The sequence below is a fragment of the Papaver somniferum genome, unplaced genomic scaffold, assembly GCF_003573695.1.
Source record: "Papaver somniferum cultivar HN1 unplaced genomic scaffold, ASM357369v1 unplaced-scaffold_80, whole genome shotgun sequence".
Classification (NCBI taxonomy): Eukaryota; Viridiplantae; Streptophyta; class Magnoliopsida; order Ranunculales; family Papaveraceae; genus Papaver; species Papaver somniferum.
The window spans coordinates 1521274-1534447 of NW_020650971.1; the positions used below are offsets into that span (position 1 = coordinate 1521274).

At 36.6% G+C, this 13174-nt stretch overlaps 1 protein-coding gene across 1 annotated transcript; it reads left to right on the plus strand.

Moving 5' to 3' along the window:
* Window positions 1-217: 217 nt before the first annotated feature.
* On the plus strand, window positions 218-6498 carry LOC113344916 (wall-associated receptor kinase 2-like). The gene is made up of 6 exons (XM_026588797.1): window positions 218-473; window positions 2700-2802; window positions 2965-3040; window positions 3879-4752; window positions 4928-5089; window positions 5267-6498. The coding sequence occupies exons 1-6, from the start codon at window positions 218-220 to the stop codon at window positions 6496-6498; spliced, it is 2703 nt and encodes a 900-aa protein (XP_026444582.1).
* The last annotated feature ends 6676 nt before the right edge of the window (window positions 6499-13174 follow it).

The following is a 13174-nucleotide window of genomic DNA, read 5'->3' on the forward strand; positions in this document are numbered from 1 at the left end:
AGCTCCATGTATCCCAATACTATGTGTGGATTTGATTTTTTCATGATTGCTGCGGTTCATGATGAGAAGTGTTAGAATATGGACATCCAACTCAAAATCAATCGGCAATAAGTGGAGTGTCTCTAAGGATTATAAATCACAGTGGAGTGTCTCTAAGGATTGTAAACCACAGTGGAGAACAGAATGTCTCTGATTTGAAACTGACAAAGAGAACAGAATGTCTTCAAGTGATGAAAAGGAAACTAGGAAATTGAAGACTCTCAAAGATTTTCCACTTATACAACCAATGACAAAGAAGCAACATATGGATAAGCTTTTGCATGAAATCGTTATTCAGGATACTATTAAAGATGAAACTAACAACATCATTAATGAAATCGTTGAGAAGCACAAGAGTTACAAACCAACGACCGATACAGAACTTGTTAAGCTAGGTTGGAAAAGTGAGCAGTCAAACGAGAATTTAGGCAGAGGTAAGAGAACTTCTGCTAGGAAGAAAAAAAATAGTTGTATGGCGTTAGCACTTCGATGTAGCTGTTTTAACGTTGTTTTTGTTTCCCATGGAGGCTTTTTTCCTTGGGGTTGGTCGTTTTGGCTAGCTTTTGCTTTTGTGCACCTAGTGTGCTTCTCCATCCGTAGCTTCTTTTGATTTTTTTAAAAAAATAAAATTTTAAGCTTTCTACTACAAAAAAAGAAGAAAAAAAAGTATATGATGAACTTAAACATTAAATTACCTTGCTTGATTGGGTGTACTCATATTAATGGCGATATATCAAATTTAAACCCATCCAACCTAGTGTGTCAAGAGGTGTCTAAATGATGTTAAAAGACCAGATTACCCCCCAAAAAAGCCTTGCCGACTGAAATCCACTTTAAAAAAACTTCAAAAAAAAATTTCTTCCAAAACTCTAATTATACATGGTGAGATAAAAAATAAAAAATAAAAAATTGGATCATGCGGGTTTTGTGATTGGTGATTTTGTACCCAATCTCAAAACGAGTATGTTTACATGGTAAGATTTAAATTTTTTTATTAACAGTAGGCATGATATTTTTTGTCGACCTTGCCGACTTATACTAGCCGGAAGCTTCCGAGATTGAATATCTTGCCGACTTTTCATCTCTGAAAATGGCATTTACAGGGTCGGCACGATCTTCATCCTTATACCTTGCCGACAATAGTTTAGTCGGCAGGTTATGTAATTAATACCTTGCCGACTAATCATGCGTTTGCAACACCCTTCTCTGTATGTCAAAAATCCTAAAGTCGGCATGGTATTTTTTTGTCAACCCTGCCGACTTTTCATAATCGGCATGATATTTTTTGTCGACCTTGCTGACTTTTCATATTTTTCAGAATTCAAAGTGTTGATTTCTTATGTAATTTTGAATATGAAATCACTCAGTAGCTTTGCAGTCTCATTTGTAGAAGTGTTTGGCTAGTTTGGTTTCATTTGCGTTACAAAAAAAAAATCCTCAAAAATCATAACACATAAATCATGAATCTCCAAACAATTCCTAATTTGAGAATTTTAATTCAACTACTAATCTAACTAATCTAATCATATAAACTAAATTCGGTCAGTCTATCATTCCCCGTTCATTTTTCCCAACTCCAAAATCAACTTGTTTTTCTGTATAATAAGAATAATTGACAAAAAAGGCCATTTTTTTTCCTGCCATTTTTAGGGGTCGCTCAAAAGGATTTACGGGCCATTCATTTATACCCATACAAGGACATTAGCTAAGGGACACCTTATAGGAATTTGAAGTTACGTTTATGGCCTTCAAAGAAAATCTGATTTCAACTCTTCTTCTTCGATTCATCGTCGTCGTCGTGAATCGTCAGATAAAAACATTGTCGATCCGTTTATAAAATCATGGGTAAGGATAATGAACCCCAAAGAGCTAAAACTAAAAACTTTACTCGCGGTATCGATCCAAATATTAGAATTTTAGTAAGAAAATGAAGAAATTGTTGTTGAAAGTGACGAAGAACAAGAAGAACGCGAATCCGCGGATGTAGTTGGCGGTGGCGAATCTGATAGCCAAACACTCCGGAAACTTCAAATGACCCCAATTAGGTAAGATTCTATCATTTTTGGGGTTTATGTGGCTTTAATTCGACGAATCGAAAAAATAATAAATTCTAGAATTTTCTGTTTTTTCCCAGATTCGGGAGATATGCATGATTTTTAACTCCCAAATGTTGTCTTGTTCTTCATTTCTCAAGAACATCGACAATATTCGGGAGATAGATTTATAGATTAACTTCCGAATATTGTTGGTCATATCTTCCTGTGAACAAAATGGATATAATCGGTAGATTAAAGAATTTTTTGACTTCCGAATATATCGATGTAGAGACAAAATAATCGGAAATACACTAACTACCGGATATATATATATATATATTTTGAAAAGTTCTCAAAGTTGTGATTTAGACATAATCCCATTTTTGGGCCGGTATATATTCGAAAGATAATATAATATTTTATTTTTTTGATTGTAAAATATTGAAATTGAGATAGTTTTGGGGCGATATATCATTCAGTAGCAAATATTATTAATGTCTTCCGATTGGCTAACATACATTCAGAAGTTTATGCAAATGCAATATCTTCTGATTATTACAAGTTCAAAACCAGCAAAATTTTGGTTTTTCAAAAATTCTGATTTTTGGGCTATCGTATATTCAGGAGTTTATGCAAATGCAATATCTTCCGAATATGCTTGTTGCATAACAAACCATGCCATGGCTCTAGGTGGTTCCAAGAGGCGCAAACCTAAGGATTTTAGAAGGTTAGCCAACATACATTCAGAAGTTTATGCAAATGCAATACCTTCCGATTATTACAAGTTCAAAATCAAAAAAAAATTATTTTTCAAAAATTCTGATTTTTGGGCCATCGTATAATCGGGAGTTTATTCAAGTGACATATCTTCCGAATATGATTGTGGCAGATCCCACCATGCCATGGCTCTAGGTGGTTCCAAGGGCTATTTTAGAAGGTTAGGCAACATACATTCGGGAGTTTATGTAAATTATATTCCCTCTGATTATTACAAGTTCAAATTTTGAAAAATTTCTGATTTTTGGGCCATCGTATATTCGGGAGTTTATTCAAATGACATGTCTACCGAATATGACTGCGGCTGATCCTACCATGCCATGGTTATAACTCAAAAATGAAAAGAAATGAAATATGAAACAAAAATCATTCAAATACTGCACCCACTATATGCGGACGCATGCTTCTTATCTTGTCTACCAAATGCATTCGGAGGATAAAAATAATATATTATCTACAGATTATCTAAGGACAATTTTACCATTATGAATTACGCGGGATAAGGGCTGGCTACATTTTACATTTGGGTGACATTTTTTCTTTTATTGTTGGCTCCTAAATCCTTTTAAATGGCCCCTAAATATGCCAGTTTTTTTTTTTAATAGTATTTTACACAATGCCTCGTGCTGAACTTGGGTAGTGTTACTTATGCCGGCTTTCAGATTGAATAGGAAGCAATGAAGTATCCAACCTATCTGGATCATGAAAAAGTCAAATGAACACAGATTACTGTGATATATGGAGCTCCACTAACATTCTTATACGGTACAAGTTGGCGAGGAATATATCTAAAAGGTTAGATAAAAATAATATATTAGAAAAATATATGGAGCTCCACTAACATTCTTATACGGTACAAGTAAATGGGACTTCCATTGAAAAAAAGCATTTTTCCAGAAAGCTAAATAAGATGTTCAAATGATTTGTATGATCGGTTAATTGATTTATCTCTTCCTCCATAACCACCAATTAATTAGCACTTACCAAACTAATATCATGTTCATACAACGAATCCTGTTAATCCAGTTCTGTTTCTGTTTAATGTCAATAACATCTCTTGATGCATTTGGGGAGACAAAGCCAGGGTGCACAGACAAATGTGGTAATGTAAGCATACCTTACCCGTTTGGCATAACTAGTGAAGCAGGAGAAGGAGGATGCTCCATTCCTAGAATTGGTTACGGCTATGAAGTTCGCTGTAATTCGTCTTACGATCCCCCTAGGCCATTTTTTGGCACAGGTAACCTCCAAGTTCTTAGTATATTTGAAACTGAAATTCGCGTTTCCAGCGTTATAGCTAAAGTATGTCGGAATATACATGGTGATGTGGTGATCGATAATCCCGAAGTCAACATGAGCGTGCAGCGGACACCTTTTACATTCTCGAACACAAAGAACAAGTTACTTCTCATCGGTTGTAATTCTGTAGCGGCTAACCATGGGTTCGATCAGGAAAATAGGGACACCTTCACCACATGTATATCATATTGTAACAGCAGGGGAAGCGTTGCGGAAGGGCCTTGCGGTGGTGGGAATGGGTGTTGCCAAAGCACCATTCCTAAAGGGATCAACAAATTTCAGACACAAGTTTCTGGGGGTGACAATCCTAATATTACAAATTTCTTTTCCTTCAGCCGTTGCAGTTATGCTTTCGTGGGTGACTATGAGCAGTTCAATTTCTCTGCATCGGATCTTCTAGCGGTGCCTGAAGACAGAATTTTCCCAGCTGTTCTTAATTGGGCAATAGGGGATAAGACATGTGAAGAAGCACAAAAAGATCCAACCACTTATGCATGCCATGAAAACAGTCAGTGCAACAATTCAGACAACAGTCCTGGGTATCGTTGCACTTGCTTTGAAGGTTACAAGGGGAATCCTTATTTCAGTCCTGGATGTATAGGTATGTGTGTATTTGGTGATTAACTCGATTTCATTTTATCCTAAAAATATGCTAAATTAAAAAACTATATATATACAGTAACTTATTTGTAGGAACGGAGTGAGTATTATAGGACTGCAATTTTCCGTAATTTCTAACAAGTTTCGTATCATGTAATGTGAGTACCCATGAACAGACATTAATGAGTGTGAGGATGAAAAAAACAATCCATGTGAAGGTAAATGCATCAATACCAATGGGAGCTTCAAGTGTATTTGTCCAGCGGGCAATCAAGGCGATGGGAAGAAAGGCGGACCAGGTTGCATCCGCAAGGTTCCAATTATACAAGTTACTCTGGGTAAAGTTTTCATTCTTAATTACAAAATAACAACAGTACATGGAGTCAACATACTTCTCCTTGGTTTCATGTTTCAATTAATTTCTTCTTCGTTCAGTCCAAAATTTTGGCAATAATTTGTACTCTATTAAGCTATAGTACTTATTCCGAGCCCAATTCTATTCATAATTCATGCAGGTATAGGTTTAGGGCTGTTGTTTCTAATTATTACAAGCTCCTGGATATACTTGGTCATTCAGAAAAAAAGGTTAATAGAAATGAAAGAGAAATTTTTTCAACAAAATGGTGGGTTGCTATTACAACAGCAACTGTCGTCAAATGAAGGTGGTGCAGAGAATTCAAAGATCTTTACTGCGAAAGAGCTCAAATTAGCAACCAACAATTATGATGATAGTTTAATTGTTGGAAAAGGAGGCTATGGAGTTGTTTACAAGGGAACCTTGTTAGATAATCGTATAGTTGCGATTAAGAAATCCAAAATAGTTGATCAGAGTCAAATTGATCAATTTATAAATGAAGTAGTTATTTTAACGCAGGTTAACCATCGGAACGTGGTGAAGCTCTTGGGGTGTTGTTTAGAGACTGAAGTTCCCATGCTTGTTTATGAATACATTTCCAACGGCACCCTCTTCCAACATATTCATCCTAGCCGTGGAGAGCCTTCCATTTCCTGGGCAAGCCGCTTGAGGATTGCTATTGAAACTGCAGGTGCACTTTCTTATTTACACTCGGCAGCTTCAATACCTATCATTCATAGAGATATCAAATCTACCAACATACTTTTAGATGAAAATTACATCGCAAAAGTAGCGGACTTTGGAGCATCCAGGTTGATTCCTTTGGACCAAACAGAATTATCCACACTAGTGCTTGGGACTTTAGGATATCTTGATCCTGAATACTTCAACACAAGCCAACTGACAGAGAAGAGCGACGTTTATAGCTTTGGCGTAGTTCTCGTAGAGCTTCTGACGGCAGAAATGCCCATTTCTCAGGCGCGGTCTTCAAAACAATTAAGTCTTGCACCCTATTTCATTTCGTCCATGCAAGAAAATAAATTGTTCCAACTTCTTGATGCTCGAGTACGCAACGAAGGGACACCAAAACAAGTCGTTGCAGTTGCAGAACTTGCGCAACGTTGCCTTAGCTTGGAGGGTGAAGATAGACCAACAATGAGACAAGTAACGACAGAACTAGAAAGACTGAGAGAGGCAGAGAAAGAAGCTTGGTCACTTCCAGCAAACAACGAAAATAGGTCGAGCTTACAGTATGAACCAAGGGACCTCTATAGTGTTCCCGTAACCGGCTCAGCAGCTGGTGACTCCGGGCAATGTAGTTTGTATACAACTGATTCGGGGCAATATTGTTCGAATACAGATACCACAGTCCAGATGAGCATGCCTCGATGATTGTTTATTTTATGTTTTATCTTTATTGAGTTTACTGAAGGAAAAAGACTATTCTGTTGGATCCATTGTGGGTCGCAGTTGCAATTTTCTTATTGGAACATTTTTCTTTTTTTTGATTGGTAAATTGAAGATTTTATTGGAAGTTCAAATATGTTCTCCAGTTCTTTTGAATTAACAATGCAATCACGCACTTCACGAATGAATGATACCAATGGGTATAAATGTCTCGAATGTCAAATTCTAGAGGCGAGGACTCACTTCGAACAAATATGCGGCGATTCTTGAACTATTTTAGGGTTCTTTCCCCTCTTGTAGACGTGTATGGAACTAGACTGATTAAAATGATTTAGTTGTGATGGTTATAAAATTTATCTCTTGATTAACAAAAATTTATTGGATCAGACAAAACCATTAATATTATCCATTTTGGTTCTGGTAAGACAAAATTGAAAAGAAGTTCTTTATAGGCCGTCATAACTCATTAACTTCTTCAGTACGTCATACCCTATACAACGTCTTATCATAGCATAAAAGTCTATAACATTGTTAGGCACATACAGGTACTAATGTGACTAGATTTGTGCCCGTGCAATGTATGGGGCATATTTTTTCTTTTGATCTGGTGTGTGCGGGGTTTTCATCGCCCCATGACAATGCACTTTTAATTTGGTGTGCGCGGGGACCCGCTCGTGACAATTGACAATGCATCTTTATATGGTGTGCGCGGGTTTCACTGCACCCCGTGGCGGCACATTATTGATTTGGCGTGCGTGTAGCGGCCCGTCCCGTGACGCCGTATTTTGATTTGGTGTCTGTGGCGCTCTGTCCCGTCCCGTGACGATGCATTTTTGATTTTTTGTATGCAAGGATCCGCCCTGCCGTGTGGGGATGCATTTTTTATTTGTTGTACGCAGGGCTTCGTCCTGTCCTGTGTGGATGCATTTTTTATTTGATGTGTGCGGGGCTTTACCCCTTTCCGTGTCGATGCATTTTTTATTTGATATGGTTGGACAAACACTTTAAATAGGTGAAGAATATGTGCAATTTTTCTTTTCATTATAGTAGTAAACATGTGGGAGATATGTGAATTTTTTTCCATAATATATATTAACTTTAAGAAAAGTCTCCTAGAGATGCTCGACAGTCCGGCTACGATGGGAACGGGAAGCATACACAGAATATGTAGCCCCTGTTATCAAATCGACAACTCACCATTGTGAGCAACTTTAACTGACAAATAGTTAGACAAAATTAACCGAATTTGCCCATAAACTCTCTCCTAAATTTACTACTACAGAGATCAAAAATTGGGGGTTTGAATGTAAGCTTAAGAAAACATGCTCTCCGCTGTCATAATTACAACAGTAGTAATTGATGGTGGCGATGGATATATACAGTGGTGGTGGGGTTCGCTTGATTGATTCTCGTCATATTATGCTGGCGGGGTGCTACCTTGTTGATGCAAACCGGTAGAGAATGAAGATTGAATGCAATAAGATGAATAAGGAGATGGTGGTGGCGATCAACCCTCGAGTTCCGGAGTTTCGAAAGAGTCGAGCATCAACCGAAAAAATCAATCAGAGAAAGCAATCACGACAAAATCAAGAAGAAAAATTTCTAGGGCTAGACTTCTCAGAGAAATACAGGTCTTTAATACATCTTCTTGGTATAGATTTAGGACACAACCATAATTACGGAAACAGTAGAAACTTTGTATACACAGTTAGCGTCAGCACGGACTTCTATATGAAAGAATGTTTATCTAGCCAAATTAGGAAAACCAATGATCGATCCTGTTTAAGGGACCCTGACAAAATCAGGAAACCCAACGATCAGACGGACGCCTATATAAAATATATAACGAACGGATCCGCGTCGTCGGATGATAAAATCGATGATCGGATTTGTAAGACTACACAGACAACACTTCTTTTATAATATAGACTAGGTATCAGGCCGGGACTCAACCTTTTCTTTTTTGCTAATTTGAACTTTTTTGTCGGTGTCAAGTAATTCACCTAAGACTTGTCAATTCAATTTTTAATGCATTTTTATATGATTTAGAACTTTAGTCTCTTCGTATCTTAGAGCAACTGCAGTGGACGAGTAAACCCAAATATTTGGTCCAGTGGGCTGGCGCAGTGGGATGGACTATCGATCAAAATTTGATCAAAGAGTAAAAACCAGACCAAATTTGATCGGCGACCAAGACCAAACCAAAATATAGTCAGGCGTTTATATAATCTCCGCCTACACCACGGACATTGATATAGTCTACGCCACTCATCAGGCACTCGTATAGTTAACGCCCAACGAACAAGCGTTGGTAAAATATACGCCTGGATGGGGCGTTGGTTAAATGTACGCCCCGTCGGACGTACATAAAGTTAACGCGGGCAACAGGCGTTTATATTCTTAACGCCTAAAGAGAGGCGTTTATATAGTCAACGCCTAAAGTTTTAAAACTTTAGGAAATTTGCTTGGGGCGTTGTCTTTATCAACGCCCCATTTTTTTTTTTTTTTGAACCCGGGCGAACGTATAATCTCCGTCCTACACACCAGGCGTTGCTATAGTTCACGCCCCATACCAGGCGTTATCTTTATCAACGCCCCATACCACGCGTTATCTTTATCAACGCCCCATGCCAGGCGTAATCTTTATCTACGCTGGACGATGAAGCGGACTTTATATCAACGCGCGACCAAATTTACTCGTCAACCGCTACGCCACAGGACGGACTAAACCCAAATTTGGTCTTTTTTTTTAGTCTTTGATCTTTAGTTATACTCGCACCACTGTGGACGCTCTTAAGAATCCCATTGAGTAAGGAAACTAAACATTTAGAGAAATTTGACAAAATATGTTATTTTAGTCGTGTCAGAGTTAGGATTTTTAAAATCTAAGTTTTTGTAAAGTGAAATATAATTGAAATATAATTGTTCATAATTAACAGAACAAAATTTAAACAATATTTAGAATCTTAGCTAGTTTAGTTAGAATTGTCATTCTTGAATTTTAAGAAAAGTTGTTATTCTTTTCTGCCGTCTCTCAAATCCAAATTGCTTTATCCATCACCTTCTTCAGTTATTTTTCCATCTGTAATAAATACAAGATTGATAAAATTATTTTTGGATTTATTGGTCATGTGCCGAGTTCTGGGCATTGCACATATTTGTCCTTATTTTTATCATTTTATATACTTTCTTCCCTGCAATTGTACTGGCTCCGCTTTTCTTTTTATTATTTGTTCGTGAGATTGCAATGCCTGTTGTTGACATAGTTTTTCTTGTTTCTCTCTTTCAAGACATGTTTTTTGTGCGAAAGGTCGTGTTTGTTTATGTATTTGGTCACATTTTATTTGAACACCTTGCTCAATGAGAATATAATTGGCTTCTTCCAATTGTTAATCTGTTTATAATTTACATTTTGCTTTTTTCTTTCATAACGCGTTTTTTGTGCCAAGGATCGTGCCTGTTGTATTTTAGACAAAAAATTACTTAATAGTCGATGTTTTATTTCATATATATTAATATAATTTATGAATTCGAATTTTACTCTTGATGGTTCCCTTTTTGGTCGTTGATGCATTTTTTCTTGTTTCTCTCTTTTGCGACGTGCTTTTTGCGCCAATGATGTTGCCTGTTGTAACACAAACAAATCCTTGATATTTTAAGTGAATTGCTATAATATTATGTAGTTATCGAAAAAATAATTCTCAGGATTTTACTTTTGATAGCTCCTTTTTTGGTTGTTGCGATTCTCTAATGAGCCGTTGTCGTTGGGAGAATTTTCCTATCGTGATGTAGTCACACACAATAAGATCTTAATTTGAGAATAACAATTGGTATGTAAGCCTTATAAATGTAACGGTAGAAACAATCTCTATACACAAATTACATGGTTACCAATTCAATCAATGTATCCTAAAAATCTGAGTTGGGAAAATGAATAGAGATTCAAGCATAAAGAGTAGGAAAGAACCTTGTCGGCCTCAATCCTGGAGGAAAAATAAAAAAAGGTACAAAAGCATAACAATGTGTTCCTATAAGCTGTTGGTCACCTGTTTGAAAAGCTTCTCACTGCTTGTGAAAGACAAAAAAAAATTAAATTTATGGTTCTTGTTATTACCTTAAGGTCTTGCTTCTGTGGTGCAACTTAAGATAAACCCGGCCTGCCATTAATTTCCCAAGCTTTCTATAAAAACATTCATAATCTGTGTTAGCCAAACATCAACCCAAGTGTACGATATTACACCAAATAATTTTGAGGATAACATGATTTAACTGCGGAGTCCCAACATATCTTAATTTTCCAAATCAGTACGACCTGCTTGTCCTCAATCGACTATATAGAAACTTGTTTCAAAAAATGAAAAAGTTAAATAAACTAAGAAGTGAAGAAAGGCCAACGTCGATTATAAACATTGTTGACCCAAGTCCTAAAATACCTCTCAGAAACAGATGATTTCTTTCCATGACCACGCCGTAGTAAAATCTTGGTTAATAAGTTGATCAAAATTTGTCTTCCCTCCATCTGAACCAAAACATGGTTTGGTTATCTTTCTATCTAGACTAAAACACGTCTTTTTGAATTGTCTAAACCACCAATAAGTCCATAGAAAACTATTTCGTAAAAAACAATTGAACCAAATTGACATTATTGACTTACGAAATCTGATCGTTCATGACACTTACAAATACTGTACTTACGTGATCTGATTTTGCTTGGGTTTCATCAATCAAATGGACACTTAGAACTGGTGCACATGCTGCATATCAGGCGCTACCGATCGTTGAACTGATGAATACAAAGAAAAGAAGTAAGCGTTCCTATAAAAAAGAAGCAAATTAAGCGTTCCTATGAATACAAAGATATGACGCAATTACTCCAGACGAACTCAAGCGAACTCGAAAGTTGATATTAACATTTAGTAAGTCAGAATAGAACAATCCAAACAGCATAAAATTATTATTACGAAAATATACCCGATTATATATGTTCTGATTAGATTTGATAAGGCTTCTAAACAGAACTATCATGCATTCTCGCTTTAGCGATTCATCCAACAGCCGGGGGTCGTGTGTCTTCTTACACTTCCTTCGAGTATCCCACTAATATTGGGGTTTGACATTACCGAAATCACATACTCCTAAATATCAATTACTCGCTCAACAACAAACAGACGAAACAAAAAAAATAAGGATTCGAATTTGACCAAAATGGCTGGCTAATGAATTTATTGTTTCTGTCATAAACGGAGATGCCAGTTCATAATCGATTTATAGGATTCCAAAGTCCAAGTTGCGATGTTTCAAGCGATAGGTTTTAAAATCTCTTACCAAAAGAAACTCTCATGGATAAATTTAGTTTCGGACCAACTGTTCCAAAAATGTTGTGTCCTTTCAAGTGGCTTAGGCACCGGTTGCAAAGGGTGGTTGTTGACGTGGCTTCTTAATATTTCAGTATTGCTGAGAATGAATATGGTGTCAACACGTCAGCCTCAACATCCTCCTTTATATAAAGAAGTATTGGTAAGGACACGCCACTTAGTTAATATCTGAAGACTCAATGTCTAACAAATAGTGGTTTCCCTCTCACCAGCTTAAGGAATTTAAAGTAGTTGTTGAACTATTTCCTTATAATGTGATTACGAGGATTGTATCATCGAGAGAAGCACTGCTCAAAATTTATTTTCGAGATAGAACAAAGACGTCAAGAAATATCTACATGTACCGAGAAATAATCACACCTTATTAAATTCCACAGAAACCCATGCAAATGGATATCATGTGGAACCTCATAGTGATGAGAATGTAATTGATTGCATCTTTTATAGTCTCTAATATATTTGGAAGGAAATATATTTTAGAGAAACTAATGAGTCAATCTACTGAAATGTAAACCACAATAGTATTTGGATTATTGAATTTATATTGACTTCGACGATGAAATGTTAGGAATTGACTCATACAGGCTTTGGTCATAACCATAAAGTAACTTTGGTTGTTACATGACGATCGTTTTGAAAGCACTCATACGAACATCACTTTATTTAAGTGAAAAAAAACAGGAGAAAGATTGACAGAATGCGAAATGACGGCATATCTCTCAATACGTGTTCTCTAAAGAACTAAATGCACAACAACCCCCCCCCCCCTCCCCCCTCTCTCCATTTTGCTGTTAGGTAAGAAAGCATATCACTCATTTTTACAAAGTGTCCAATAAAACAGGATAGAGACCATCCTAAGATGCAAATGGTAAAATTTACATATTACAAAGAAAACAAGGTGAAATTCAGAAAAATATTCATACAGAACGCGGACCATTAAAGTGACTTATGGCGCTGGTGAATGTTTTGACATTTTGGAATAATTATAGTTCCCAAGAAATTTGCGTCTCGAAAACTACTAGCACATATTTTACATCTTGTAAATGCTTGCGAGATCAAAAGGACTTGATGGTTATTGCATGTTTAATAGGATCAATGCAGAGTATCCTATACCGCAAGGTCCCGCAAAGTTTATTATCAAAGGTTACAGATGGTGCCTAAGGAATAGGTTATGCGTACCAACCTATATTTTATTGCTTTGGGGATATGCAATTGTTTGAGGGTCATAACAATTTCTGTTGGTTTCGGTAATTTCGTGTAATGTGGGTGAGAAACAAATCTAAACC

Excerpts from the sequence above, each read along its gene's own strand:
- LOC113344916 (XM_026588797.1), top strand. The coding sequence starts at position 218 with ATGTCTTCAAGTGATGAAAAGGAAACTAGGAAATTGAAGACTCTCAAA. Across the intron at positions 474-2,699 it reads AAACGAGAATTTAGGCAGAG|GAGTTTATGCAAATGCAATA; the intron begins GTAAGAGAACTT and ends TCGTATATTCAG. Across the intron at positions 4,753-4,927 it reads TTTCAGTCCTGGATGTATAG|ACATTAATGAGTGTGAGGAT; the intron begins GTATGTGTGTAT and ends ACCCATGAACAG.